The sequence below is a fragment of the Rhinatrema bivittatum genome, chromosome 6, assembly GCF_901001135.1.
Source record: "Rhinatrema bivittatum chromosome 6, aRhiBiv1.1, whole genome shotgun sequence".
NCBI classification, from domain to species: domain Eukaryota; kingdom Metazoa; phylum Chordata; class Amphibia; order Gymnophiona; family Rhinatrematidae; genus Rhinatrema; species Rhinatrema bivittatum.
Genome location: NC_042620.1, coordinates 348,679,030 through 348,706,463, shown reverse-complemented (window position 1 = coordinate 348,706,463; position 27,434 = coordinate 348,679,030). Strand labels below are relative to the sequence as shown.

Below are 27,434 nucleotides of genomic sequence, written 5' to 3'. Positions count from 1 at the left end.
CCACCAACGGGTGGGGGTCACGAATATAGCGTGTCAACCTCCATCAACAGTGAAGACGGGACACACGTGAAAAACAACAGGAAGACACTACTGTAACATGAAGAACAGCTGAGGAGAATCAGCCCGAAAGACAGCAGAGCAGGAGTAGAACCCATATGCGGTGGGCGTCTGGACTGATCCATGGTACTACAGGAACGAAAATTAGCAGGTAAGTAATAATTTTCTTTTCCCTGTACGTACCTGGATCAGTCCAGACCGTGGGATGTACCCAAGCTTCCCTAAACCGGGTGGGGTCCTGCAAGGCCTGCTCGGAGAACCTGTTCGCCAAAGTGTCCATGGACGGACGAGGCGAGGTGTAATCTGTAGTGTCTCGAGAACGTGTGCAACGATTTCCAGGTGGCCGCTCTACAGATTTCCTGCGACGATACCGAGCGGCTCTCCGCCCAGGAGGCCGCCTGAGAGCGTGTAGAATGCGCCACAATACCGGGTGGGGGAATCCGCCCCGTCCCGATGTAGGAAGCGGCAATGCCGGCCTTCAGCCATCTGGCAATAGTCGTCTTCGAGGCCTGGGACCCTTTCTGGGGACCAGACCAAAGGACGAAGAGGTGGTCCGAAGTCCGAAAATCATTCGTAGCCTCCAGGTAGGACCGCAGCGTACGCTTGACGTCAAGGAGACGGAGAGACCGCGGTTCAGATGAAGAGAAAGATGGCAATTCCACCGTCTGATTCTCATGGAAGGCGGACACCACCTTCGGGAGGAAGGAAGGCACAGTACGAAGTGAAACGCCCGAATCGGAGAACCGGAGATAAGGCTCTCGACAGGACAGAGCCTGCAGCTCGAAATACGCCGAGCGGAACATATGGCTACCAGGAACACTGCCTTGAGAGTGAGGTCCTTGATCGTCGCACTCCTCAGAGGCTCAAACGGAGGTCCCGACATGGACTGTAGTACCAGGTTGAGGCTCCAAGATGGACAAGGATCCCGCAATGGAGGCCGCAAGTGCTTGACACCCTTGAGAAAACGGATGATGTCCGGATGTCGTAACAGAGATCCCCCTCCCCGCAGGAGGGAACCAAGAGCGGCCACTTGAACCCGAAGTGAGTTGTAAGCGAGCCCCTTGTCCACTCCCGCCTGTAGGAACTGGAGAATCTGCGGGACAGCCGCCTCCGTGGGTCTTGTGTTCCGGTCGGTACACCACAGCTCGAACACCTTCCAAACACGGACATAGGCCACAGACGTCGAGGTCTTCCGGGACCGCAGTAGAGTTGACACTACCGCCTCCGGGTACCCCCGTCTGCGGAGGCGGCGCCTCTCAAAAGCCAGGCCGCAAGACAGAAGAGTTCTGCCTGGTCGAAAAATACCGGTCCCTGGTGTAGGAGGCGAGGAAGATGTCCCAGCCGGATGGGTCCGTCGATTACCAGGTGGAGGAGATCCGCAAACCAAGGACGTCTTGGCCACTCTGGTGCGACGAAGATCACAGTTCCCTGATGAACTTCTACTCGGAGTAGCCGTCCCACCAGCGGCCAAGGAGGAAAAGCGTATAGTAGCAGATTGGTCGGCCACGGGAGCGCAAGCGCATCCACGCCCTCCGCCCCCCGTTCTCTCCGGCGACTGAAGAAGCGAGGCGCCTTGGTGTTCTGGGCGGACGCCATGAGATCGAGGTGGGGGGATCCCCACCGCCGGACCAGCAACTGCATGGCTTCGGAGAGGGACCACTCTCCGGGATCCAGAAACTGGCGACTGAGGAAATCCGCCTGGACGTTGTCTACTCCCGCGATGTGCGAGGCCGCCAGACGGCCCAGATGCCGTTCCGCCCACTGCATTAGCATCGCTGCCTCTAGCGCGACCTGCGGGCTGCGAGTGCCGCCCTGTCGGTTGATGTAGGCCACCGTTGTCGGACAGGATCCTGACGTCCCGATTCCGAAGAAGAGGCAGGAAGTGGATGAGCGCCAGCCTGACCGCTCTGGTTTCCAGACGGTTGATGGACCACCTCGACTCCTCCGCGGACCACGTCCCCTGCGTGGCGCTGCGGTCGCAGACTGCTCCCCAGCCTACGAGACTGGCGTCGGTGGTTACCACTATCCAATTTGGAAGATCGAGGGACACGCCGCGAGCCAGATTCTCCAGGACCATCCACCAGGAGAAGCTGTTCCTGGCAAACTGGGGCAGCGGGAGAATCACCTGGTAGTCCTGCGAAAGAGGTTTCCAACGCGAGAGGAGCGCTCGTTGCAGAGGTCGGAGGTGCGCAAATGCCCAAGGGACCATGTCGATGGTGGAACCCATGACTCCCAGGAGCTGCAGAAAGTCCCAGGAGGTGGGAGCTGGTAATGCAGAAAACCGCTGTATGTGCTCCCGTAGGGCTTGCGCCTTGTCCTGGCGTAGGAAAACCGCGCCCAGACGGGTGTCGAAGGTCGCCCCCAAGAAATCCAAGCGCTGCGAGGGCACGAGGGAGCTCTTGGAGAAGTTGACCACCCATCCCAGGGACTGCAGAAACTCTATCACCCTGGCCACCGCAGCCTGACCATGCCGAAAAGACTTCGCTCTGATGAGCCAATCGTCCAGATAGGGGTGGACTAGAACACCCTCCTTCCGAAGGGCAGCCGCCACGACTACCATGATCTTGGTGAAGGTGCGCGGGGCCGTTGCCAATCCAAACGGAAGCGCCACAAACTGGAAATGCTGGTCCAGGATTTTGAAACGTAGAAGCCGATGATGCTCCCGGCGGATGGGAATGTGCAGGTAGGCCTCCGTCAGGTCCAAGGAGGCCAGAAACTCCCCTCGGTGTACCGCTGCGATCACCGAGCGCAGCGTTTCCATGCGGAACCGTACCACCCGCAGGGATTTGTTGACCTCCTTCAAGTCCAGAATGGGGCGGAAGGACCCGTCCTTCTTCGGTACCACGAAGTAGATGGAATAATGGCCCGAGCCCACCTCTCCGGAGGGTACGGGCACAATGGCGCCTATCTCTCACAATCTGTCCAGCGTCAACTGCACCGCCCTTCGCTTGATGCCCGAGCCGCAGGGAGAGAAGATGAACCGTTCCTTTGGAGCGCGGGCAAACTCTAACGCGTAGCCGTGTCCTATGGTGTCCAGTACCCACTGGTCCGAGGTGATCCGCGCCCACTCCTCGTAGAAGAACGCCAGCCGCCCCCCAATCCTGGGGACGGCGGAGTGGGCGAGCTGATCATTGAGAGGACTTGGGAGAAGGTTGTCCCGCCGTAGGAGCGGAATGCGTGGGGCGGCGCCCACGAAAGGAGCGCGCCCAGGGCTGAGACCTGGAGGCAGAGGGCCTAGCCGCCGCCGGCCTGTAGTTCCTGTATCGCCTTTGCGCCCTGGTCCGGGAGGACGAGAATGCCCTGGTGGATCGATATCTATCTTCCAGCAGGCGATGGACCGCGTTTTCCCCCAGGGATTTGATGATCTGGTCCAGATCCTCTCCGAACAGGAACTTACCCCTGAATGGCAGGGAACCCAGACTTGATTTGGAGGACGTGTCCGCCGCCCAGTTGCGTAGCCAGAGGAGTCGACGTGCCACCACCACCGAGGCCATGGAGCGGGCGAGGACCCTAAACAGATCATAGGAGGCGTCCGCCCCGTATGCCACCGCCGCTTCCAGTCTATCCGCCTGAGCGGCCTCCTCGGGCGGCAACACCTGCGAAGTGAGCAGTAGCTGCACCCAGAGGAGACTGGCCCGCTGGGCAAGCGAACTGCACATTGCCGCCCGCAGCCCCACTGCGGAAACCTCAAAGACCCGCTTGAGGAAAACTTCCAACTTGCGATCCTGCGTGTCTCTTAGCGCCGCTCCACCCGTAACCGGTATGGTCGTCCGCTTCGTGACCGCCGACACCGCGGAGTCCACCCTGGGTACCTTGATGAGATCCAGGAAATCTTCCGGCAGCGGATACAGCCTCTCCATGGCGCGGGTGCCCTTCAGAGCAGCTTCCGGGGCATCCCATTCCCTGGTGAGAAGTTGCAGGAACGAATCGTGAATGGGAAAAGCCCGAGCCCTCGGACGAAGGGCTGCCAGTACGGGATCCCCCTTCTTAGAGGAAGTGACGACCGCGGGCGCAACGGGAGCTGGCGGGTCCGGAGGGGGATCGAGGTCCAACCCCTGAATGATTTGCGGAATTAGGTCATCCAGCTCTTCCCGCTGGAAGAGGCGCAGCGTGCGTGGATCCTCTCCCTCTGAAGTAGAGTCCCCTTGTCCCGAAGCTGCAGGATCCGCCCCAGGGGAAACTGGGGGCCGACCCAGTCCCCCCCGAGGCCACAGGGAGCCGGGCGTGTACGGGGAGCTGTGGGGCCCCCACGCCCGCCGGAGCAGGGGGGGGGGCCGTGGAGAGGGCCGAAGGTCTCGGTTGCTTTGGTGGGGGCCCCGCGGGATCTGCCAGCTCCTGCAGGTACGCTGTGTGCATCAGGCGGATAAACTCCGGGGAGAACCCCGGCCTCCGCGGGGGGACCCCCGCGGGTGGGGGCCCCGGGTGACCCTGCCCCTGCGGGTCTTCCTCCGGTAGCAAATTCGGGGGGAGCCCTCTGAGGCTTCCCCATCCCCCAGCGCTGCCTGAGCTCCTTCAGGGTGCAGCGCATGTAAAATGGCCGCCGTTCCCGCCAGGAATGGGGGAGGGGCCGGCCCGCGCCGCCCGGGCAAGGCTGCCATGGGGAGAGAATGAGTGCGGGTCCGAGACGTGCCTTCCCCCCCGGGGAGGCACCTAGCGCAGATCCCCTCCGACACGCGCGATCCAGGCTCGCCGCAGGCCAAGCAACGCGCCGGCCGCGGCATCGAGATCGCGATGAAGAAACAGTTCCCGGCAGCTAAAAACACCCAGGGCCTCGGGGGGGGGGGGGGGGGGGGGGCGGGCCGCGAGATGAAACGCCGCTGCGGGGGGGCCCGGATGGCCTGTGCTACCCGCCGACGAAGAAAACGGCGCCGTGGGGGGGCCTTCCTGGCCGCACAACCCGCCGACAACTATCTCCCTGCTCCCCGCTGCAGCCCACGTGGAGCCGCAAAATGGCCGCGGGAGAGGGAGAAGACGCTGGTAGACCGGTCCCACCAGCAACCGCGTCCACCTGAACAGAAAACAAAACAGCAGCAAAAAAAGCAACTTACCCCGGGGAGACCACTATCGCCGGGAAAGGAGAGAGAGACAGCGAGGGACAACAAGAAAGCCACGCCTCTCCAATTAAGCAATTAACTTCTTTAAAAAAAAAAAAAAAGACAACTTGATCCAAAATACAAGTGCTAACAAAAGAGAATAAAAACCCCAAAACCAGGGAAAGACAAAAGGGTTATGGGTGATCGGGACCAAGCCCAGATTCCCCTACTCGCATCTGCTGGAGTCAGAAGATACTGAACTCCTGCAGAGGGGGTAGTAGTACTTATGGTGACGCCCCCTCAAAGCTTTGGGCTGACTCCATCTGCTGGATTGGGGACATAACCCACGGTCTGGACTGATCCAGGTACGTACAGGGAACATGGGTTAAGCCCCCGTTCCAGCAGGTGGAGACAGACCAAAGTTCTAAGGGCAGCCCATATAAGGCTGGAACCCACCCTGGAACCCTCAGTATAACCATTGTCAAAGCAGAAAATACAAGATCAAGCAAGTAACAGGATAACTAGTAATTTAAACAAAATAACAGATCAATTGAATGAACTGTAACTAAACGCTCTTGTATATCTACCCCCGATCGTAACGATGCTTCCGGTGCCTATTAGTAGATTCCAGGAAGATGCAGGGATCAAAAAAAGAGAGTCCTATAAGAAGGAAAAAATCAAAAACAGGAAGAAAATTTGAGCAGGTGTCTGGACTGATCCGTGGTACTACAGGAACTAAAATTATCAGGTAAGAACTGTTTTTCCTTTCCCTGTACTACCCGGATCAGTCCAGACCATGGGACCCAGACAGTCCCACTCGAAGTACCTGCTGACCAAAGGAACCAAAGGCTGGAGCCTGAACATCGAGTCGGTAGTGACGAGCAAAAGTATGAAGAGATTTCCATGTAGCCACCCTACATATTTCGTGTGGAGACACTGAGACTCCACCCAAGAAGTCTCTTGAGAACAAAGAATGAGCTTTTTGGCCTTCAGGAACTGGTCGGCCCTTGCAAATGTAGGCCGAAGAAATCACCTCCTTCAACCAGCGAGCGATCATAGCCTTAGAAGCTTGCTTCCCCCTGTTGGGTCCACTCCACAGGACAAAAAAGGTGATCGGAAACCCGAAAATCATTAGTGACCTCAAGAGTGTGCACTAAGACTCGTTTGACATCGAGACGAAGATCACTATTACCAGACGCCACGATATCCTCTGGCGAAAAAGCAGGAAGTTCCACAGACTGGTTAACATGAAAAGACAAAACAACCTTAGGTAAGAAAGAAGGTACGGTCTTGAGAACTGCCAGAGTCCAAAAAATGCAAGAAAGGTTCTCTACAGGATAGAGCTTGAAGCTCAGACACCTGCCTGGCAGAGCAAATAGCTCAACGGAGAGGCTCGAACTGTGCCAAACAAAGAGCTTGAAGAACCAAGTTTAAAACTCCACAAAGGATAAATAGACTGGACAAACTGTTTCAGGTGCTTAGCGCCCGAGAAAACATACAACATCCAGATGAGAGGCGACTGCCCGACCTTTGATAGAGCCCAGGAGGGAACCAAGAGCCGAAACCTGAACGCACAGGGAACCGAAAGACCCTTGGAGAGACCACGCTGAAGAGTGAGTAACCACAACCGAAGGCAAATGTGCCGAAACACCCAACTCCTCGCAGACGTTTTCAAAAAGCCTTCCAGACCCGGATGTAGGTAAGCGATGTTGACTGTTTGCGAGACCTGAGGAGTGTGGCAATAACTTCATCCTTATATCCTCTTAGTCTCAAGTCTCCATTCAAAAGTCATCCGCCTGGTCGAAATATACGGGACCCTGCTGCAGAAGATGGGACCGATGACAGACGAAGAGGTCTGTCCAGTGAGTTTCACCAGATCCGCGGGGGCTACGAGAATGACCGGACCACGATTGAGTTCTATTCTCTGAAGAACCTTCCCCACTAAAGGCCATAGTGGAAACACGTCGAGAAGAACGTCAGAGGGCCAGGTAAGAACCAGCACATCCACCCCTTCCGAACAATGCTCCCTCTACCGGCTGAAGAACCGGGGAGCCTTGGTGTTGGATAGCGTCATGAGGTCCAGGTGAGGGGGACCCCACCTGTGCACGATTAGGTCCATTGCTTCATCTGACAGCTCCCACTCGCCAGGATTGAGATGTTGACTGAGGAAGTCTGCTTGAATATTCTCCTTGCCTGCTATGTGGGAGGCTGCCAGGCAATCCAAGTGCCTCTCTGCCCAGAGAAAGCTTGCTGGTCTCTAGCACCATTAGACGACCGAGTCCCCCCCCCCCCCCCCCCTGTCAATTTATGTAAGCCACCGTGGTGGAATTGTCCAATAGCACCCAGACCGCTTTGTGGCGAATCAGAGGAAGAAAAAATTTGAGAGCCAGGTGAACTGCTCGGGCTTCGACAATTGATGTGCCACCGAGACTGGGAGAGGGACCAGAAACCTTGAGTCATTTGAAATTGGCAGACGGCCACCCAACCGGAGAGGCTGGCATCTGTCATCACAATGACCCAAGAGGGAGTCAAGAGGCATCCCCTTGAGAAGATGTGCTGGGGAGAACCATCATTGTATATTGACTATGGTAGAGTTGGAGAGAGGGAGAATCTCTTGGTACTGCTCAGACATCAGTTTCCAACGGGAGAACAATGCTTTCTGTAAAGGACACATATGAGCAAATGCCCAGGGGATGAGATACATTGTGGAAGCCATGGTCCCTAAAACTTACAGGTAATCCCACACCATGGGAAGCGGTAGAGAGACAAGTGTTCAACTGATCGATCAGGTTGAGAGTCTGCGAGTCCCAAAGAAAATTTGACCCGAGTGTTGAAGAGCACCAAGGAATTCCAGCTCTTGTGAGGGCCGAAGATTGCTTTTGGAGTAGTTGATTATCCAGCTGAGAGATTGAGTAGGGCTAAAACTGTTTATCTCGTGTGTGCAGAGGGCAGCAGACTTGCCCCTTACCAACCAATTGTCTAGATATGGATGAACTAAAATCCCTTCTGAGAGTTGCCGCAATGACTACCATGATCTTGGTGAAGGTGCGGGCAGCGGTGGCGAGACCGACGGGAAGGGCCCAGAAGTGCTGGTCTAGGATCTGAAAGCGAAGGAATCTTTGATGTTCCCAACGGATGGGGGATGTGAAAATAAGCCTGTCAGATTGAGGGAAGAGAGGAACTCGCCGGGACGGACAACCACAAACACTGCATGCAGGGTTTCCATCTTGAAACGGGGTACCTTGAGGGCCCAATTGACCCTTTTGAGATAAAGGATGGGGTGAAAGGAATCGTCCTTTGGGAACGAAGTAAATTGAATACTGGCCGGCACCCTGTTCTTGCACAGGAAGGATTGCCCCCAAATCCTGAGGCCTCAACAGGGTGAGAGACTGCAGGTCGCTTGGAACGGCTGCAAGGGGACACAATATATATCCGGCAGGTCCCTGGCAAACTAACGCGTAGCCATGTTCTATCACCTCGAGGACCCAGAGCGCGGATGTGATTTTGGCCCACTCCAAGAAACAGAGAAAGACATCTACCTAAGTTTCGTTCAGAGGAATGGACCGGCCGAATCTCATTGGGGAGCTGACTTAGTAGTTGTGTTGCTGACGGCCATTCTGGAATGACCTGGGTGGGGGGGCTGTTAAAAAAAATTGGCCCCCCCAGCCCCAGGGAGCTCTGAAAATGGAGCCAATAAAAATTTCAAAATGGCCACTGTTCCCAGGCTTTCCTGACCTGGGAACAGCCTGGCCAAGCTCTGGGGACTCGACCCCTGGGCTAAATTTGCCTGCCCTGCCAGGGAGGGACCTTCCCCACCCAGCAGGGAGGCAGAGCAGAGGCCCCCTCGCAAAAAACATGAAGGGGGCTGACCCTGAAGAGAAAGGCTGCCTGCCACGGCAAAGAGCCGCTCTGAAGAAAAAACTGCATAGAAAAAAAAAGTTTGATTGACAGCCTGCAGGCCCAGAGTGAAGCAGGTGGGAACCTGCTGACTCCTGCCTGTCCGGCTGCTGGTTCAAGCCCTGAGAGAACCAAAAATAAAGGATATGGGTCTGCTGCTGCAGGTAATAGAAGTACTGGAAATACTTGTAAACTTAACCTGATTCTTTTGGCACAAATTTATTTTTTTTTTTTTTACACAGACTGAGCACAGCAGCAGAAACCTACGACCCCTCAGCAGCCAGAGGGGGAGACGAGAACTGGCCTACTAGACTGTCCCCAAACCTGGAAGCGATAACAGACACAGGCTATGCACTGCACAAGGGGCAAAGCCTCCCTGAGTCTAGCAAGAGCCAGGAGACAGCCATCTCCTGAAGAAAAATTCAAATAAAATTCTTCCTTACCTGCTAATTTTTGTTCCTGTAATATCATGGATCATTCCAGACGGTGGGTTATGTTCCATGTCCAGCAGATGGAGTCAGAACACAAAATTCCCAGGGGAAGACCCATTAACCACGCCTCCCCTGTAACAGCTCTCAGTAACTAGACTAACAAAGCCCAAAAGAGAGACTAAAAACAGAGGGATCAAGTAATCAAAGAAGGAATTGAAATAACCATTGTCCAAATAAACAGCAACTAAATTCTGAACAGTGAACTTGCAAACAGCAATGCGTGAACAAAAAAAGACACGTAGTATTTGAAATACAGAGTAAAAGATTGTTAAGACAGGTAGGCAGGGATGTCCCACAAGCAAACCCCCAAACCAAGGGAGGGTGTCTGGAATGATCCATGGTATTACAAGAACAAAAATTAGCAGGTAAGGAATAATTTTTCCCTGTACATACCAGGATCATTCCAGACGGTGGGATGTACCAAAGCTTTCCCATCACGGGTGGGCCGCAGACAGCCCTGCTTGTATTACCTTGTCTCCAAGCTGACCGCCCGACGGAGCACAGACATCCAGGCGATAATGTCTCGCAAAAGTATGGATAGACTTCCAGGTGGCCACCCTACAAATCTCCTGAGTGGAGACTGAGGAGCTCTCCGCCCAAGATGTCGCCTGGGCTCGAAGAGAATGAGCCTTGACAACCAGCGGAGGGGACTTACCTACGCCAAGGTACGCCACTATGATCGCTCCCTTCAACCACCGCGCTATAGATTGTTTGGAGGCCATGCAACCCTTCCGGGATCCGGACCAGAGGATAAACAGATGATCGGAGAGCCGAAAATCATTAGTCACCTCCAGATAGCGTATCCGAGACCGCTGTACATCCAGTCTACGCAGGTCTCCAGACTCAGAAGGGACAAAAGATGGTAATTCCACCAATTGGTTGAGGTGGAATGCCAAAACCACTTTAGGGAGAAAAGGAACCGTCCTCAGCGAAACCCCTTCAGGCGTGAAACGAAGGTATGGATCACGACAGGATAGGGCCTGCAGCTCGGAAATACGTCTTGCTGATTGCCACGAGAAAAATGGCCTTGAGAGTGACGTCCTTGATGGTAGCCGAGCTTAGAGGTTCGAACGGCGAACCAGAGGACTGAGCACCAGATTCAGATTCCACGACGAATCTGGGTGGGCGAATCGGAGGTTTCAAGTGTTTCATTCCTTTAAGGAAACGGGAGACTTCCGATGTGAGGACAGAAATTCCTATTTCCACTGCGAAGAAAAGCCCCCAAGGCCGCCACCTGAACCCGAAGAGAATTGTAAGCAAGACCCAAATCCAAACCTGCCTGCAAGAAGGAAAGGACTTGTGGCACTGAAGCCTGCATGGGAAGAATGTCATTCGCTCCACACCAATCCTCAAAGACCTTCCAGACTCGAACATAGGTAACCGAGGTGGACATCTTACGTGCTTTCAGTAGCGTTGAAATAACCGGCTCCGGATAACCGCGCCTCCTCAACTAATGCCTCAAAAGCCAGGCCGCAAGAGAAGCGATCTGCCTCCTTGAAAAATATTGGTCCCTGGCGTAGAATACGTGGCAGCTGACCGAGACTAAGGGGACCCTCCACCATCAAATTGCGCAGATCCGCGAATCACGGTTGTCGGGGCCACTGGCGCCACAAGGATCACCGGCCCTTGGTGTGCCTCTATCCTGCGGATGACCTTGCCCACGAGGGGCCACGGTGGGAAAACATATAGGAGACAGTGGCGCGACCAGGGCAGGACCAGCGCGTCCACGCCCTCTGTGCCGCGCTCCTGCCTGCGGCTGAAGAAGCGGGTGGCCTTTGCATTTCCGGCAGTTGCCATTAGGTCTATGTGCGGTGTCCCCCATCGCCATACTATTATCAGCATCGCCTGCTGTGAATGCTCCCACTCTCTGGGATCCAAGTTTTGTCGGCTGAGACAGTCCGCCTGTACATTGTCCACTCCCGCTATATGCGAGGCCGCTTGTCGTTGGAGGTGAAGCTCTGCCCACTCCAATTTGTCGGTTTCCAGAGAGACCAACCGACTTCTCGTGCCTCCCTGGCGATTGATGTACGCCACTGTAGTCGCATTATCCGATAGCACCCTGACTGCTTGATGGCATCCTATGGGGAAGAAACCCTGTAACGCCAGACGGACCGCCCTGGTCTCCAAGTGGTTGATGGGCCACTGACTATGCCTCCGCCATAGACCCTGGATTGAGCTGACCCGACAGACCGCTCCCCAGCCTGTGAGGCTGGCTTCCGTGGTGATAATCACCCAATCCGGGTCCTCCAGCGACACCCCCTGAGCTAGGTGCCGCGGTTCCAGCCACCAATGGAGACTGATGAAGGTTCCTCTCGGAAACAGAAGGATTGCCTGGAAATAGACACCGGCTGCCACCAGGAGAGTAGGGATCTCTGCAGAGGCCTCAGATGCGCAAATGCCCAAGGAACCAGATTGATGGTCAAGGCCATGGTCCCCAGTACCTGCAGGTAGTCCCAGGCAGTGGGTGTCTCGAGCGCCATAAATCCTTGAATCTGCTGACGCAGAGAATGAGCTCTGTCTGGATGCAGAAAAACCCTGGCATTCTTGGTGTCGACGTGAGCTCCCAGAAAACCCAACGACTGGGACAGGACCAGGCTGCTCTTGGTGAAGTTGATAATCCATCCCAGAGATTGGAGAAGTTGTACCACTGTCGACTGCGAGGATACACTGCGCTCGTGACTTTGCACGGATGAGCCAATCTAGGTAAGGATGCCTTCCTTGCGCAAGGTTGCCGCCACTACCACCATGATCTTTGTGAAAACCCGTGGAGCTGTGGCCAGGCCAAAGGGAATAGCGCGAAATTGGAAGTGTTGACCCAAAATTTTGAAGCGTAGGTAACACTGATGAGCTTGACAAAGTGGTATGTGGAGATACGCCTCCGTGAGATCCAACCAAGCCAAGAATTCTCCCGGATGAACTGCTGCTAACACTGAACGGAGTGTCTCCATGCGGAAACAAGGGACTCTGAGGGACCGGATGACCTGCTTGAGGTCCAGGACAGGACGAAAAATACCTCTTGGGAACCACAAAGTAGATTGAATAATACCCCCGGCCCAGTTCGGCGGCTGGCACCGGCACTATGGCCCCCAATTGAAGGAGACGTTCGAGGGTCTGCCGCAGGGCTCCCTGTTTGATTAAGGACCCGCAAGGGGAAAACAGGAAACTGTCCCGAGGAGCGCAAACAAAATCCAAAGCGTAACCGCGTCTTAGAATATCAAGAACCCATTGATCAGACGTGATTTGGACCGACTCTTCGTAGAAGAGAGCAAGGCGACCCCCCCAGTCGAGGGACCACCTCGCTGGTCCGTCTGGCATCATTGGGTAGATTTTAGCGGATGTACCAGCACCCTGCGCTTCCTTACCCTGGTGGTGCCCACAAAAGGGCCGGTTCCAGGAGTGCGAACGAGAAGTCGCCCGAGGTGGCTGTTGAGGCAACAGCCACCTCAGGCTCCTTCTCGTTTGCACTCTCCGCTGGTTCGCGCTCTCCGCTGGTTACGATAACTGTTGCTGGAGCAATTATATGATCTTGACGAATGGGGTCAATCTTCGGGCAACTTGTGCACCGTGTTCTCATTAAGGGACTTGATGATCTGATCCAAGTCTTCACCAAAAAGATACCTACCCTTAAAAGGAAGGGACCCCAAACATGTCTTGGAAGAGGCATCAGCCGACCAATTGCGAAGCCAAAGGAGCCGACGCGCCTGAGACCACCGCCACCATGGTTCGGGCTAGGACCCTTAAAAGATCATATAAGCACCTGCTCCATAGGCAACCACGGCTTCCAGTCTGTCCACCTGGTGAGCCTCAGCGTCTGGTAAGAACTGGGAGGTGAGAAGCTGCTGCACCCACCGAAGACCTGCTCTCTGTGCGAGGGAACTGCAGATAGCTGCCCGCATCCCTAAGGCCGAGACCTCAAAGATATGCTTGAGGTAAACCTCCAGCTTCCGATCCTGCATATCCTTCAATGCCATCCCTCCAGTGACAGGAATAGTGGTATGCTTTGTGACCGCTGATACTGCAGAATCTACGGCAGGAACTTTGAGAATTTCCAAAAAAAAAAATCGGCCGGCAGAGGATACAATTTTTTTTTCCCATGGCTCTACCGACCCTAAGGTTGGCCTCTGGGAATCCCATTCCCGAGTGATCAACTGCAAGATCTTGTGATGAGTGGGAAAAGACTTGGCTAGAGGCCGCAGTCCTTCTAGGAGGGGGTCCCCCTTCTTGAGAGCCGGGTCAGGCCCCACCGGTTCCGGAGGGGGATCTAACTCCGCCACTTGGAAGATGGAGGACCCTAGGGTCGTCGCCCTCCACCTGGGCTGCCAAGGTGGGGTTGTCCACGTCAGGGTCCTGGGATTGTCCTTCCCCAGAAGAAGTCTGTATTATCGATGGTGTCCCGGTAGGGCCACGAGATGTCCCCACTCCCCTGCCTACTAAAGGGGGGCAAGCCTGAGGGAGGGGGAGAGGGTCCCCAGGTCCCGAAGGTAGTGTCTCTGCTTTGAAGAAAAGCCCTGTGCATCAGGACTATGAATTCAGGGGAAAGGCCTGGCATCCTGAGGGGTCACCCACTGGGGGATCCCCCTCTGCCTACCAGGATTAGACTCAGAGTAAGGGTCCAAAACGGGCCTAGAAGTGGGAAACAGATTATCCGTGTCCTCAGAAAGTGCGGCATCAGAATCTTGCAACAAAATGGCCACCATTCCCGCGTTGAGGGAACGGGGCCTGGCGCTTCCTTCCCACGCGGTCTGCAGCTCGAACGTCCTTGTTAGTAGCTGGTGCACATTCCCCCCTCGGGGAAACAGCCTGAGCACAGACCCTCTTCAGAAAATAATCCGGCCCTGTCTGAGCCCTCACAAGGTGCCACGGACTGCATCGCCGCAGGGAGAGAGGGGGGAGGCTCTACAGGTGGCTCGCACCTAAAATGAGCGCCGACCCGGCAACAGACGCTTGCCGCGGTCCCCCGACCTGAAGAACTGACGGGGAATTACCCTCCCGACAGCAGGCAGCCCCGGGGAATGGTGCTTCGTGGGGCCGCAGGTCGGGACGGTCACTCCCCAAAAGGGAGGGGGGAAACCTGGGTCAGGAGGGAGAGGCCGGCGCTACCGACTTTCCCCTCAGAGCCAAAAGGAGTCCAAAAAATTGCAGTCTTCTGCTGAAAGAGAAGATGAAACAAATACACTTACCCCAACTGAGCCCTCAGTGAGGAAAATGAGAAAAGAAAGAAAACAGGCAACAGCCTGTCAGCAAGTCACAAGGCTAGAGAGCCATGAGCCAGCACCAGCGGAGAGCTCTCCCCCTGCTCTAAGAGGAGCCTTAGCAAAGTGACCTAAACTGTAAATTTAAATTTTATTTTTTTTTAAACTTGATCCCCCTGAGGTAGCCCTAAGCTAACAAGCTGGGGACCACAAGTCCCCTGCTCACATCTGGAGTCAGAACATTACTGAGCTGTTACAGGGGAGGCGTGGTTATATGGGTCTTCCCCTGGGAATTTTGTGTTCTGACTCCATCTGCTGGACATGGAACATAACCCACCGTCTGGAATGATCCTGGTATGTACAGGGAACTACCACTTCCTAATCAATTAACTTTTTTACAGGAAGATAAAGAAAATCCCTAAGGAATAAGTACTGCTTGATCCCAGAAAAAAAGAAAAGAAGGCTGACTAGCCTAGAACAGGAGACTGAAGGGAGACCTGCTGCACACACAAATACTGAAGGGTTATAGGATAGACTGTCCTCATATAGGATATCCTTTCAGTTTTAGGATGTCTCCACCTGCTGGAAAGGAGGGAGGCTCAACCCACAGACTGGACCGATCTGGGTACGTACAGGGAACCTGCAAATTCTGCTCCCCAACCCCTGGCAGCTCTGAATCGGGAGCTGCTGAAATCCAAGATGGCTGCTGTTCCCATGGTTTGCTGACCAGGGAACAGCCTAGCCATGCGCAGGGGATTTATTCAGATAAATTTGCCTGCCCTGCCAAGGAGGGAACTTCCTCACCCGGCAGGCAGAGCAGAGCCCACAGGCTAGGCAGGCGTTTGGCCGCAGCATCCCTAGCAAATAGGAGCCGCGAGCTGAAGAAAGAAAAACAGCCGATACCCAAAAATAACCCCTGAAAGCCCTGCCAGCAGGAGCAAAGGCAGGGGAGTGAACCCTGCACGCTTCTGTGTGGCTGCCAGCTGGCTCCTAATAAAAAAAAGCTGAAGTCCCCCCCCCCTTAGAATGAAGCCAAACACGGAGGGAAAAAAAGGCAACGGAGCACTGTGCTCCCTAGGCAGCCGGGGGGGGGGGGGGGGGGGAGACTAATGACTGGACCACCAGCCTCTATCCCCACACCAGGGAAGCAAATCATGGACTTAGGCTATGCCCAACACGAGCCAGGAGACTGGACCGTCTCCTGCAAAAAGAGGAACTAAAATAAATTAAAGAATTTTAACTCTATTTGAAAAAATCCTAAGAATCCCAAAGGAAATTAGTACTTGCTTGATCCCAAAGGAAAAAAGGAAAAGGCTGACTAGCTCATATCAGGAGACTGCAGGGTGAGCTGATCCATCTGCTGGAGACAAACACTGAAGGGCTGCAGGGTAGGCTCAGTCCTGATATAGGATACCCTTTCAGTTTTGGTCTGTCTCCATCTGCTGGACAGGAGACTCAACCCACAGAGTCTGGACTGATCCGAGTACATACAGGGAAACCTTGATTACATCTTCTGGCAACAGATTTTGAGCTCTATTTGTATACTGAGCAAAAATAAATCCTCTAATTTTAAATGTTAGTTTCATAAAGTGTTCCTAGGTATACCAGATGCCAAATAGAATCATGGCAGTAAAGAAAGCCCAAGCTCAAGGTGAAAAAAAAACAAACAAAAAAAAACCTACCTGCACCATATTTATGGGATCTAGTAAGAAACAGGCCAATGCTGTACTATACACTCAGCCGAGCAGTTAGCCTGTTGGACACATCCACAACCTTATAAAAGGGATCAGCGTGTCCAAAACGTTGAAGGGGCTATTAACCCCCAGCAAAAAAAAAAAGCCACCTTATGCTCCCTAGCACCTCTTTTTTGACAGGAGTGGCAGCTGTCAGCAAGTGCAACAGCTGACACTCAATTTTGCCAGTGGTTCTTAAACCTGACAGCCAAAGGTTCAGAAACCAGCAAAATTGAGTGTCCGGTTTTCAACACACGAGCTGATTTTAAATTCTCTTCTTTTGGGACCTCTGACTTAATAGCACCATGATATTAAGTTGGAAGGTGTACAGAAAAGGAGTTTACTGTACACTTTCCTGGTGCCGGCAGAAATTAACACCTATGCTAATTTCTGAAAGTAAAGTGTGCAGCTTGGATGCACATTTTACTTACTGAAGTGCATGGGAATAACTAATAGGGCCATCAACATGCATTTGCATGTTGCAGGTGCTATTAGTTTTGGAGGGGTTGGCCACGCGTTTGACACGCTATTACCCCTTACTGAATAAGGGGTAAAGCTAGCGCATCAAATGCAGGTTAATAGTGCCCTCTGCCAGAGCACACTACTGTATCAGCCTGCAAAGCAGGCATTCATTTTTAAGCAGCCCATACTGTACACAAAAGATACTGCTTTTCTGAGCTTCCTCCAACTTAAAGGAAAATTGGTTCTTACCTGCCAATTTTCATTCCTTAGTACCACAGATCAGTCCAGACTGCAAGGTTTTGCCTCCCTTCCAGCAGATGGAGACAGAAAAACTTGAGCACACCCTCTTAATACAGTCTGCCACCTGCACCCCTTCAGTATAAACGTTACTGAAGCAGAACAAATTTAAAACCAATGGTTAGACAACACCACCAAAACTATATACATTAGGGATGTGAATCGTTTTAGGACGATTAAAATTATCGTCCGATAATTTTAATATCGTCTTAAACCGTTATGGAACACAATACAATACAGATTCTAACGATTTATCGTTATAAATCGTTAGAATCGTGAGCCGGCACACTAAAACCCCCTAAAACCCACCCCCGACCCTTTAAATTAAATCCCCCACCCTCCCGAACCCCCCCCCCCCCAAATAACTTAAATAACCTGCGGGTCCAGCGGCGGTCCGGAACAGCAGCGGTCCAGAACGGGCTCCTGCTCCTCAATCTTGTCGTCTTCAGCCGGCGCCATTTTCCAAAATGGCGCCGAAAAATGGCGGCGGCCATAGACGAAAAAGATTGGACGGCAAGAGGTCCTTCCGGACCCCCGCTGGACTTTTGGCAAGTCTCGTGGGGGTCAGGAGGCCCCCCACAAGCTGGCCAAAAGTTCCTGGAGGTCCAGCGGGGGTCAGGGAGCGATTTCCCGCCGCGAATCGTTTTTGTACGGAAAATGGCGCCGGCAGGAGATCGACTGCAGGAGGTCGTTCAGCGAGGCGCCGGAACCCTCGCTGAACGACCTCCTGCAGTCGATCTCCTGCCAGCGCCATTTTCCGTACGAAAACGATTCGCGGCGGGAAATCGCTCACTGACCCCCGCTGGACCTCCAGGAACTTTTGGCCAGCTTGTGGGGGGCCTCCTGACCCCCACGAGACTTGCCAAAAGTCCAGCGGGGGTCCGGAAGGACCTCCTGCCGTCCAATCTTTTTCGTCTATGGCCGCCGCCATTTTGGAAAATGGCGCCGGCTGAAGACAAGATTCAGGAGCAGGAGCCCGTTCCGGACCGCCGCTGGACCCGCAGGTTATTTAAGTTATTTGGGGGGGGGTTCGGGAGGGTGGGGGATTTAATTTAAAGGGTCGGGGGTGGGTTTTAGGGGGTTTTAGTGTGCCGGTTTTTCGATTTTTAACGATGTTCCGGCGAGGGATGGGGTTCGGGAGGGTGGGGGATTTAATTTAAAGGGTCGGGGGTTTTAATGTGCCGATTTTTCGATTTTTAACGATTTTTCACGATATTTTACCCCCCCAAACGGCAACAATAGGATTCCCTCCCCCTCCCAGCCGAAATCGATCGTTAAGACGATCAAGGACACGATTCACATCCCTAATATACATGCAAGTATTCTTTAATGGTCAGCTGTGTTTGGGCATACCTAGGAAATCAAACAGAAAATGCTGCAGAGAAAAGAAAATCGAGCGAACTCCCCCCCACCAATGGGTGGCATCTGGACTGATCTGTGGTACTACAGGAACGAAAATTAGTAGGTAAGAACCAATTTTCATTTTACTGTTGGTGTGCCTGAGTCTGACTCACCTAAAATCCTCTGCTACCTTGGCCTTTCAGTTCTGGCCATGGGAACATCTGGACAGCAGCAGAAGCTGTCAAACTGATGGAAGGTCAGGGGGGGGGGGGTGTCACAGAAAAGCAGAAGGAAGAGGTCAGAAACTCACACGCTAAATTTTTCAACTAGAGTAGCACCAGCAAAACCAGAGTCTTAGAAACCTCCCTGAGGGTGAAAATCTGAGAGGACTAAGGATTAACCTAAGATTGATGTGAGCATTAGGCAAGTAGGCCCCAATTTGGGAGGAAGGTCAGGGTAATAGGTTTAATGCATCTCGTTTTGACAAGAAACTGTACATACTCCCATAGATTCAAGAAATTTAGGGATTGAGACTGATATCCATAAAAAGAAAACTTTACTAATGTACAGAGAAACAAAGGGTAGAGCTTCTCCTGAGCTCTGGTCGGAGAGGTCCTGTTAATCACAAGGGTACCTGCATTGCTTACTGATATGCAATTAAAAATGTGTTTATTAAATTTTGTATGGTACACTTGTGTTCATGGAGAAGCACCTTTAAGCATGATTTAGCATTAAACATTGTACATACCTGGATCAGTGCAGACTGATGGTATGTACCTAAGCTTCCCTAACTGGGATGGGACCTGGAGATTCCTGCTCAAATGACACTGCTCCCAAATGGTTGAGATCTGGTGCCTGAACATTCAAACAATGATGTCTGGCAAAGGTGTGCAGAGATTTCCAAGTCTCTGCCCTGCGGATTTCTTGCTTCCATACAGACTGGCTCTGCCCAAGAAGCCTCAGGTGACTGGATCGAATGAGCTTTTAGGCTACCTGGAATCAAGTCACCCATGGCAAATATAAGCAAAGTGATAGCCCCTTTCAACCAACGAGCAATGATATCTTTAGACACCTTATGTCCTTTCTTGGCACCACTCCACATAAAGATGATCTGAAACCCGAAAGGCATTGGTGACCTCAAGGTAATGCAAGAGAACTTGTTTGACATCTAGATTATCCTGGTCTAAACCCTGAAAGGCCAGAAGATCCATAGACTGATTTAAGTAGAAAGCAGAGATGACCTTCGGAAGAAAGGATGGAACTGCTCTGAGCAATACCCCAGAATCAGAAAACCACATAATGGGCTGAATCTCCGAGACCCTCCTAGTGGAGCAGATAGCTACCAAAAACTCAGTCTTGAGGGTTAAAATCCTTCAAGGTAGCCCTCTTGAGGGGCTCAAGAGGAGGTTCATATAACACCCGGAGCACCAAATTGAGATCCCAAGAAGGACAAAAGGAAATGGACCAGAGGGTTCAAGTGCTTCGCCCCTCCTAGAAAGTGTACCACATAGGGGTGTGCCACCAGAGATGCCCCTTCAACCTTGCCTCAAAGACAGAGTCCCTTCTGTAGAAAGGCAAGGATCTGCGGTACTGAAGCGTGCCAAGAAAGGATCCCTTGCTTGTCACACCAAGAATCGAAGACTTTCTACATCCAGACTAAGGTTAGAGGTCTTCCATGCCCACAAGAGAGAAGATGACAGTCAAGGTACCCTCTCAATTGCCTCCTCTCATAAGCCAGGCTGCTAGACAAAAGCAATCCACCTGGTCAAAAAACCAGACCCTGACTCAGGTTTGGAAGAGGACGGTCCACCACCAGGTTGATTAGGTCCACAAGCCATGGTCTCTGGGGCCTCTCTGGAGAGATGAGGATAATCTTTCCTGGGTGAGTTTCTATTCTCACAATCTTGCCTATGAGAGGTCATGGAGGAAACATGTAGAGCAGAACATTGCAGGGTCAAGGAAGGGCTAGGGCATCTACCCCTTCTGCCCCATATTCCCTTGTGACTGAAGACGCATGAGGCCTTTGCATTTTTCTGAGTCACCATCAAGTCCACGAGGAGTGTCCCACCAGCGAGAGAGGTCATTGCCACTGCGAATAACTCCCACTCTCCGGGGTTCAGATTCTGACTGCTTAAGAAATCCATTTGCACATTGGTTGATGCTGGCTGCTGGCTATGTGGGGCTCCGCCCAGGGTATCACTTTGCCTGTTTGCAAGGCCACCAGGTGACTTAAGACTGTTGATGTAGGCCACAGTCACATTGTCAAACACCACTTGTACCGCCTGATGGCACAGGAAGAAACCTCAATGCAAAGCGCACCGCTCTTGTTTCCAGGCAACTGATGGCCCATTGATCTTCCTGTTGGGACCACTGGCCCTAGACTGACAGATTGGCACCCCAACCGGAGAGACTAGCATCTGTAGTTAATCACCCATTGAGAGACCTCCAGGTACACCCCTCGCTTCAAGTGGTTGAGGACCAGCCACCAACCAAGACTGAATCTGGCGGACTCTGGGAGTGGCAAAGGAACCTGGAATTAATCAGACATCAGGTCCCAACAGGAAAGCAAAGCTCTCTTTAAGGGCCGCACATGAGCAAAGGCCCAGTGGACACCATAGAGCCAAGAACCTGCAAGTAATCCCATGCCCTGAGCACTGGCAGTGACAAGAGCTGTTGAACTTGAGACAGCTTGACAATCTGTTCCTGCCTGAGGGATACTTTGCCAACTCTGGTATTGAATCACACTCCCAAGTCCAGGACCTGGGAAGGAATCAGATGGCTCTTGGGATGATTGACGACCCAACCAAGGGAGCAGAAGCGATGTAATGCTTTGCGTACCAACCTGCAGAGGTCTTCCAACTTCGCCTGAATGAGCCAGTTGTCCAAATACAGGTGAACCAGTATCCCCTCCTGCTGGAGGTCTGCTGCCTCCACCATAATCTTGGTGAAAGTACAGGGGGGAGGGCCCAAAACTGAATGCTTTCTAGGGATCATGAAGCACAAACCTTTGATGATCCTTGTGGATTCTGATATGCAGATATGCCTCCCGTCAAATCCAGTGAAGCTAAAAACTCTGCTGCGATAACTGAGCACAGTTTCCATACAAGAATGTGGCACCTTGAGGGGTTTGTTCACCTTCAGGTCTAGAATTGTCCTGGTAAAAGCCTTCCTTTTTGGGAGATCACAAAATAGATCTCCTGTACTGTCTGGGGAAAATGGAATAGTGGCCCCAAGATCTTCCAGCCAGAGGTCTGACGTCTGCATCATCGGGGATCCACAGGGAGACCACAAACAGGTATCACAGAAGCTGAGCAAATTCTAAAGCATAACTATTTTATTTATTTAAAGTATTTTTATATACCGCGGCTCGTTGGCAAACATCACCTCTGTTTCAACGGCATGGGAGAAAGACTGATACATAACGAATTTCCAGCATAGCTCTCTGCTTCAACGGCAGGGGAAAAGAAAAACTGATACTTCACGCATATCCAGCATAGCTTCAACGGCAGGGGAGAAGAAAAAAGGATTCGCACTCACAAAGCGGGGAGTAGCTGGCTTGTTACGGCGGTTACTACCCCAAACCAAATGTGCCTGATACTTCATTTTCGATGCATATCCAGCATAGCTCTCTGCTTCAACGGCAGGGGAGAATAAAAACTGATACTTCACGCATATCCAGCATAGCTCCCTGCTTCAACGGCAGGGGAGAGAAGAAAAACCACCAATAAGGGCTGTATAACATAGTCTGGGTAAAACAAATAAGCATGGGTGTAGCTTGCTTATTGCGGCGGTTACTACCCCTAACTAATCAAGCTAGATATTTCACTTGGATGCAGCTCCATCACCGCTCTCTACATTAAGGGTGGGGGTGGAAGAGAAATAGAACTAAGAGCCAAGAGAAACAGATAAGTATGAGAGAAAAAATGTGTGAAGCTTGCTGGGCAGACTGGATGGGCCGTTTGGTCTTCTTCTGCCGTCATTTCTATGTTTACAATGAACATTAAGTGAGCAACAGGCTTTACAATCCAACATATTTAAGAAAGGATACAATAGCTGATAACATTCACATTATAGTATAATATGAAACCAAACTAGAATTAGCTAGACTGTGTTCTATGATGTTTAGAACCAACTGGTCAGATGTTATTTTGACCCACTCCTCGTAATAGGGAGAGCCGACCACCTATAACTGGGAAGAAGGAATGTGTTGGCACTCATTGGGAGGACTTGGATCCTGAAGAGCCTTAAGTAACCCCATTGCAGGTAGACCTGCACCTGCAAAATGAGACTAAGCCAGGGATCTCACCAATGGCTGCTGCTGCCCAAAGGAAGGTGTCCTGGCCCTTTAAACATCCCGCACCCCCCCCCGGGGGCAGCAAATCGGCAGGAATCAGGCAATGAGCCCCGAGAAGTCTCAGGGCAGGAGAAGAAAGTGGAGGCGAAATCCCTCTCTCCCTGCTGCATGAGTTGCTGCAGCAGCCAAGGAATTCAAGATGGCCACCGTTCCTGCACTCAGTGGGAACGGGTCCAGCTGATTCCCCCACAGATGTGCTGATGACCCGTGCTGTGGGACCTAGCTGGTGACCCCCCTGCCATGCTAGATAGACCCTCTCCTCCAGGGAGGCACCGAGAACATAGGTGTTTGCATGAGAGCCATGCAGCCGGCTCCCTGCAGACCGTGCATCACGGCGCACGTGGTAGGGCCGGCAAAGAGAAAGACAACAAACTGCCTCCGGAGCCCAGGAGAATGCGAGGACACAGGCAGCAGGAAGCTGCACTGAAATAAAAAATTAAGTTGGCGATCTATAGTAGCCTCACCAGAGGAACAAGACATCTGACGGGGGGGGGGGGGGAAGAACTGGACCCCTGGAGCTCACCTCAGGCAGTGTCACTGGATAATAGAGCTGACAAGGCCTCCAACCACTAAGCTCTGCCCGCAACCAGTGGGATGGTCCCACCAGGACCTGCTGACCCCATAGGGGGAACAGAACACCTTGTCTGTCCTCAGACTTATTAATTCTTGCTTGATCAAGCATTAGTTAAGAGAAAACAATTCAGGACTGCAGGTTCCCCCTTCATCTGCTGGAGACTAATACTGAAGGGATGCAGGTGGCACACCGTAAGGGAGACAAAACCCAGCAGTCTGGACTGATCTGGGTACGTACAGGGAATATCATGGTGATATTAAGCCAGATTAACAAGGAGAACATTAGGAAGTGTGCCGGCAGTCACGTTAGAAAAAGAGGACACTCAATATTGAGCATCCATTTTCCTAGCCTGCTGGCAGCCACCTCTCTGGGCACCCACTGGCAAGGATACACTAGGTGCGCAGTTTCCTCTAGAGCCTTTTTACAACAGCCGATTTAAATATTAAATCTGGCACCTCAGAAAGGTCTCAGCACACATTAGGAGAGTGGGCACCCATTTTCAGGATGCCAATATTGCAAGATTATCCTGCCCTTTTGTTGTAGGTTACAATAAGTGACTCCTGAAAAAGAAGTTAGTCTGCCGTTTGTTGCCTGAGAGTGCACAGAGCACTGCTTATGGTTTGTTCCTTATTGTGTGCTGAATTTAGTGTTTGTTACCCACTGAGTAATACTGAAAGCACAGAACACTGAAAAAGTGTTATAACAGATCATGTGCATCAGAATGCATCACTAGCTAGTGTTCACATGAGCTGTGGTGATACAACAGAACTTTAATGAGTCTGCTTAAAGATAGTGATGCAGAAGACCCTGTTAACAGCCCACATCAATCTACTTTAGTATTTGAGGTGTCGATATGGATAGCAGAAGCAAGAGTTAAGTCTATTTGTCTTCAGCATCCTATAAAGTACCTCCATATTATATGATTTACAGCATCTAGAACATTAGCTAATACATTCAAGAGTCTGAAACCTGCATTTAAGACCATGGGTCTTTACTTTTTTGTTCTATATTGCTTTGTCTTCAGATGTGGTTGTATTTGGCTTGTTACATACCTTTAAAAAAAGGTCTGTAAATATTAACACTTGCCAAATCTTCGTTACTTCAGCTCAAATAATTTGTTGTATAAGCTACAGGAATCTAAACATACATACCTTCCCATTCATGTCTCTAGCAGCATCCTTTGCATCAGCTGGACTCTCAAAGGTAATAAAGGCAAACCCTCTAGACTTATTCGTTTCACGATCTTTCATTAATAGAACTGAAAAAATAGAAAAGTTATTAAGCCCCGATTCATGATTCCCTTAAATAAGCTATCCATTTAGACATTTCAGCTCAGAACTTCTTAGAGGACATGGCTTCATCAGCTCCTACACGATCAATGCCATAGACTCATCACAGCTTAGAATCTTTAGTTTTAATATGTAACGTTAATCGTTTTTATGGTTACCTTCCTGCACACGTCCATATTTGCCGAACATTGATTCAAGTGTCTTTTCATTTGTTTCTGTATTCAGTCCACCAATGAAGAGTTTTCCGGGACGATCTGCTTCCACCATTTTGGCGCCGTTGAAACCTACATATACATAAGACACTTACACGCGGCACCGTAAGCTCCACATTAAAACGTCAAAAACAAAAGCTTTTAAAATACAAATTGTGATCAAGTAGTAACACCAAGACCGATCAGATGTTTAAAGAGTAAAAATCACGTCAACTTAAGATATTAAACGACTTGCCCCCACCTTAAAACCGGAGGGCAACTTCGGACTCTCCCATGCACAAAATGGCGGCCAACGTTTTACTAGGACTTAAAGAGAAGTCTATTGGTTGATTACCACAAACCGTGGGGAGGGACGACCCTTTTACACTTCGACTCCCAATTAGTTCTCAAAACCCGTACCGTGGCAGAAGACAGGGGACCCTTTTCCACTTCGACTCCCAATTAGTTTTCTCAAAACCCGTACCGTAGCAGAAGACAAACATTAGAAGCAGACAGCCACATTCGCGTGCAATAGACCCCCACCGTGAACTGGGGTACAGTATTAAAATATGTACAGCTTTGCATAAATATATATGTCGACGTTTATTGCTACAAAAGTATATTGAACAAAAGGTGGAATGAGGAACACAAACAAAAATCACTGGCTGATTTCTCATCACCACATAAAACGTGTGCTTCGCTGTACCCTAAGATGGCGACGGCATCGCTCCCGCCTCGAGACCGCGCTCCAACGCGGCTTTAAGGGCCCATAAAAGCTCGAAACCCAACACATAACCCATAGACAGATAGGGTATAAAGAACTATCTTATTAAGTACAAAGCTATCCCTAAGGGCTTCCACGTCTTCTACCAGGATACACGTACGGGACGATCACCATTACCACCTACCTCACTTCTCTGATCTCAATAACTGCGCAATGAAAATGACCGCAAACAAAGAGAGCGTGAGCTTTATAGGTTGCAAAGCGCGGGCGCCACTGCGAGACTGAAACAGCCGGATGTCCGGTTAGGCCCCTCCTTCTTTCCTCCGTCCTCCATCCCTATAGGCTAGAGAAACGAAACGAAATGAATGAATGAATGAATGAATAAATAAATAAATGGATGCTAGCGGTAGCAGGCTAAGAACGTTTCAGGTGGCGCCTCCCTCGTTGTTTGGAGTAGAGGCTGATGCGGGTTGAGGAGAGCCGGGGGTGGGGGGCTGCTGATCTCTTGGGGCCAAAGACATGATTGAAAAAAGAGCTGGCTGAAGTTAAAGATGAATTAGCTTCAATAAAGAAAGTCTCACCCACTTTACATTATTCATGAATTAATTCCCCATTGCCACAGAAAAAACAAAAGTCAAGGAAAACGAGATTTACAGTGGGCTCAGGTAGGATAAGACCTGTGACCCACAGACACCCGTTCTTGAAAGCTGTGCAGCCCACAAGTCTAACACCCCCCCCCCCCCACCCTCACATAGGGCATTAAGGAACTAAAAAAAACAACAGGATTACAGTGGGCTCTGGTAGAATTAGACCTGTGATGCAGAGACACACACTGTATCAAGTGCAACAAGTACAAAAAGCCTTCTCTGTATTAAATACTGAAGAAGTTTGTTGAATGTAAACCGATGTGATGTTTTTCACTAAATGAATGTTGGTATAGAAAAATCCGCAAATAAATAAAATAAATAAGTTCTTGAGAAAAAGATTGAAGTATTATCTGAAAAGAAATGAGCAGCGGTGCGGGCTTGTCCCGCGCCGCTAGCCATAACCAGGGGAGAGGCGCGCGCAGGACGGGTCCGACGTTAAGGGGGAAGGGGGAAGGAAAGCGATAATCGTGGGGAAACGAGAGCCAATGGGAGGTCGCCAGCGATTCAAAATTGTGGCGCTCCCATTGGCTCTTAGTGGCTAATGAGGTAATGAAGGAGTTCGATTCCATGAACCCCTGAAGACTGCACAGCTGTGACGCCTCTCGTCTCATCATGCTGCAGTGAAACGCACAGCCATTTTGATTTACTAACATTTGCAACGCAAACGGAACCTAATATGTAATGACGTACTTACGCATTAACGTTTAGTGAACGTGACTCCATTTTGGATTCATATTTTGTATTGTATTAATACGAACGCCGTCGCAAATGTCTAACCCGTCAATTAAATGACGAAACAATAGTCTGATCATAAGCTACACCTACTAGAGACCACGCTAGCTATTGCTTGTTCAGCAGTTTGTAAAATGTTTGTTCAGCAAAACCAGAACGCATGTGTGAAAGATAAGAACTGTAAAGTGTATAAAGGTTTGCTCCGAAGGGGGCGTGGCATGCAGTTGTACTAAGCCGTTGTCTTAGCTGCATCTTGCTGGCAATAAAAGTCTATCTTTACGGATCAGTTGTCTGGGCCTCCTTACTGACTAAAAAGAGACGGTTACATTGGCGAGCCAGCCAGGAGGTACCGGAGACGCTATTTTAGCTCTCCAGAAGGTCCGGTAGTTTGGTGGCGGAGCAGTCCCCCTGATACACCTG

The 27,434-nt window shown here is 51.4% G+C and overlaps 1 protein-coding gene and 1 non-coding gene across 2 annotated transcripts in view; both read right to left on the bottom strand.

The window, feature by feature from the left end:
- The window catches only part of RBMX (RNA binding motif protein X-linked), a 54,365-nt gene extending 28,409 nt beyond the window's left edge, over positions 1-25,956 (bottom strand). The window contains exons 1-3 of the mRNA XM_029607791.1: positions 25,820-25,956; positions 24,879-25,004; positions 24,583-24,689 (exon numbers count right to left, since the gene is read on the bottom strand). Coding sequence (XP_029463651.1) covers positions 24,583-24,689; positions 24,879-24,987 — 216 coding nt within the window. The 5' untranslated portion in view covers positions 24,988-25,004; positions 25,820-25,956. The remainder of the gene's footprint in view (positions 1-24,582; positions 24,690-24,878; positions 25,005-25,819) is intronic.
- LOC115094760 lies at positions 24,760-24,830 on the bottom strand. The gene has a single exon (XR_003857613.1). It is a non-coding gene; the product is annotated as a small nucleolar RNA SNORD61 (small nucleolar RNA).
- Positions 25,957-27,434: the final 1,478 nt, after the last annotated feature.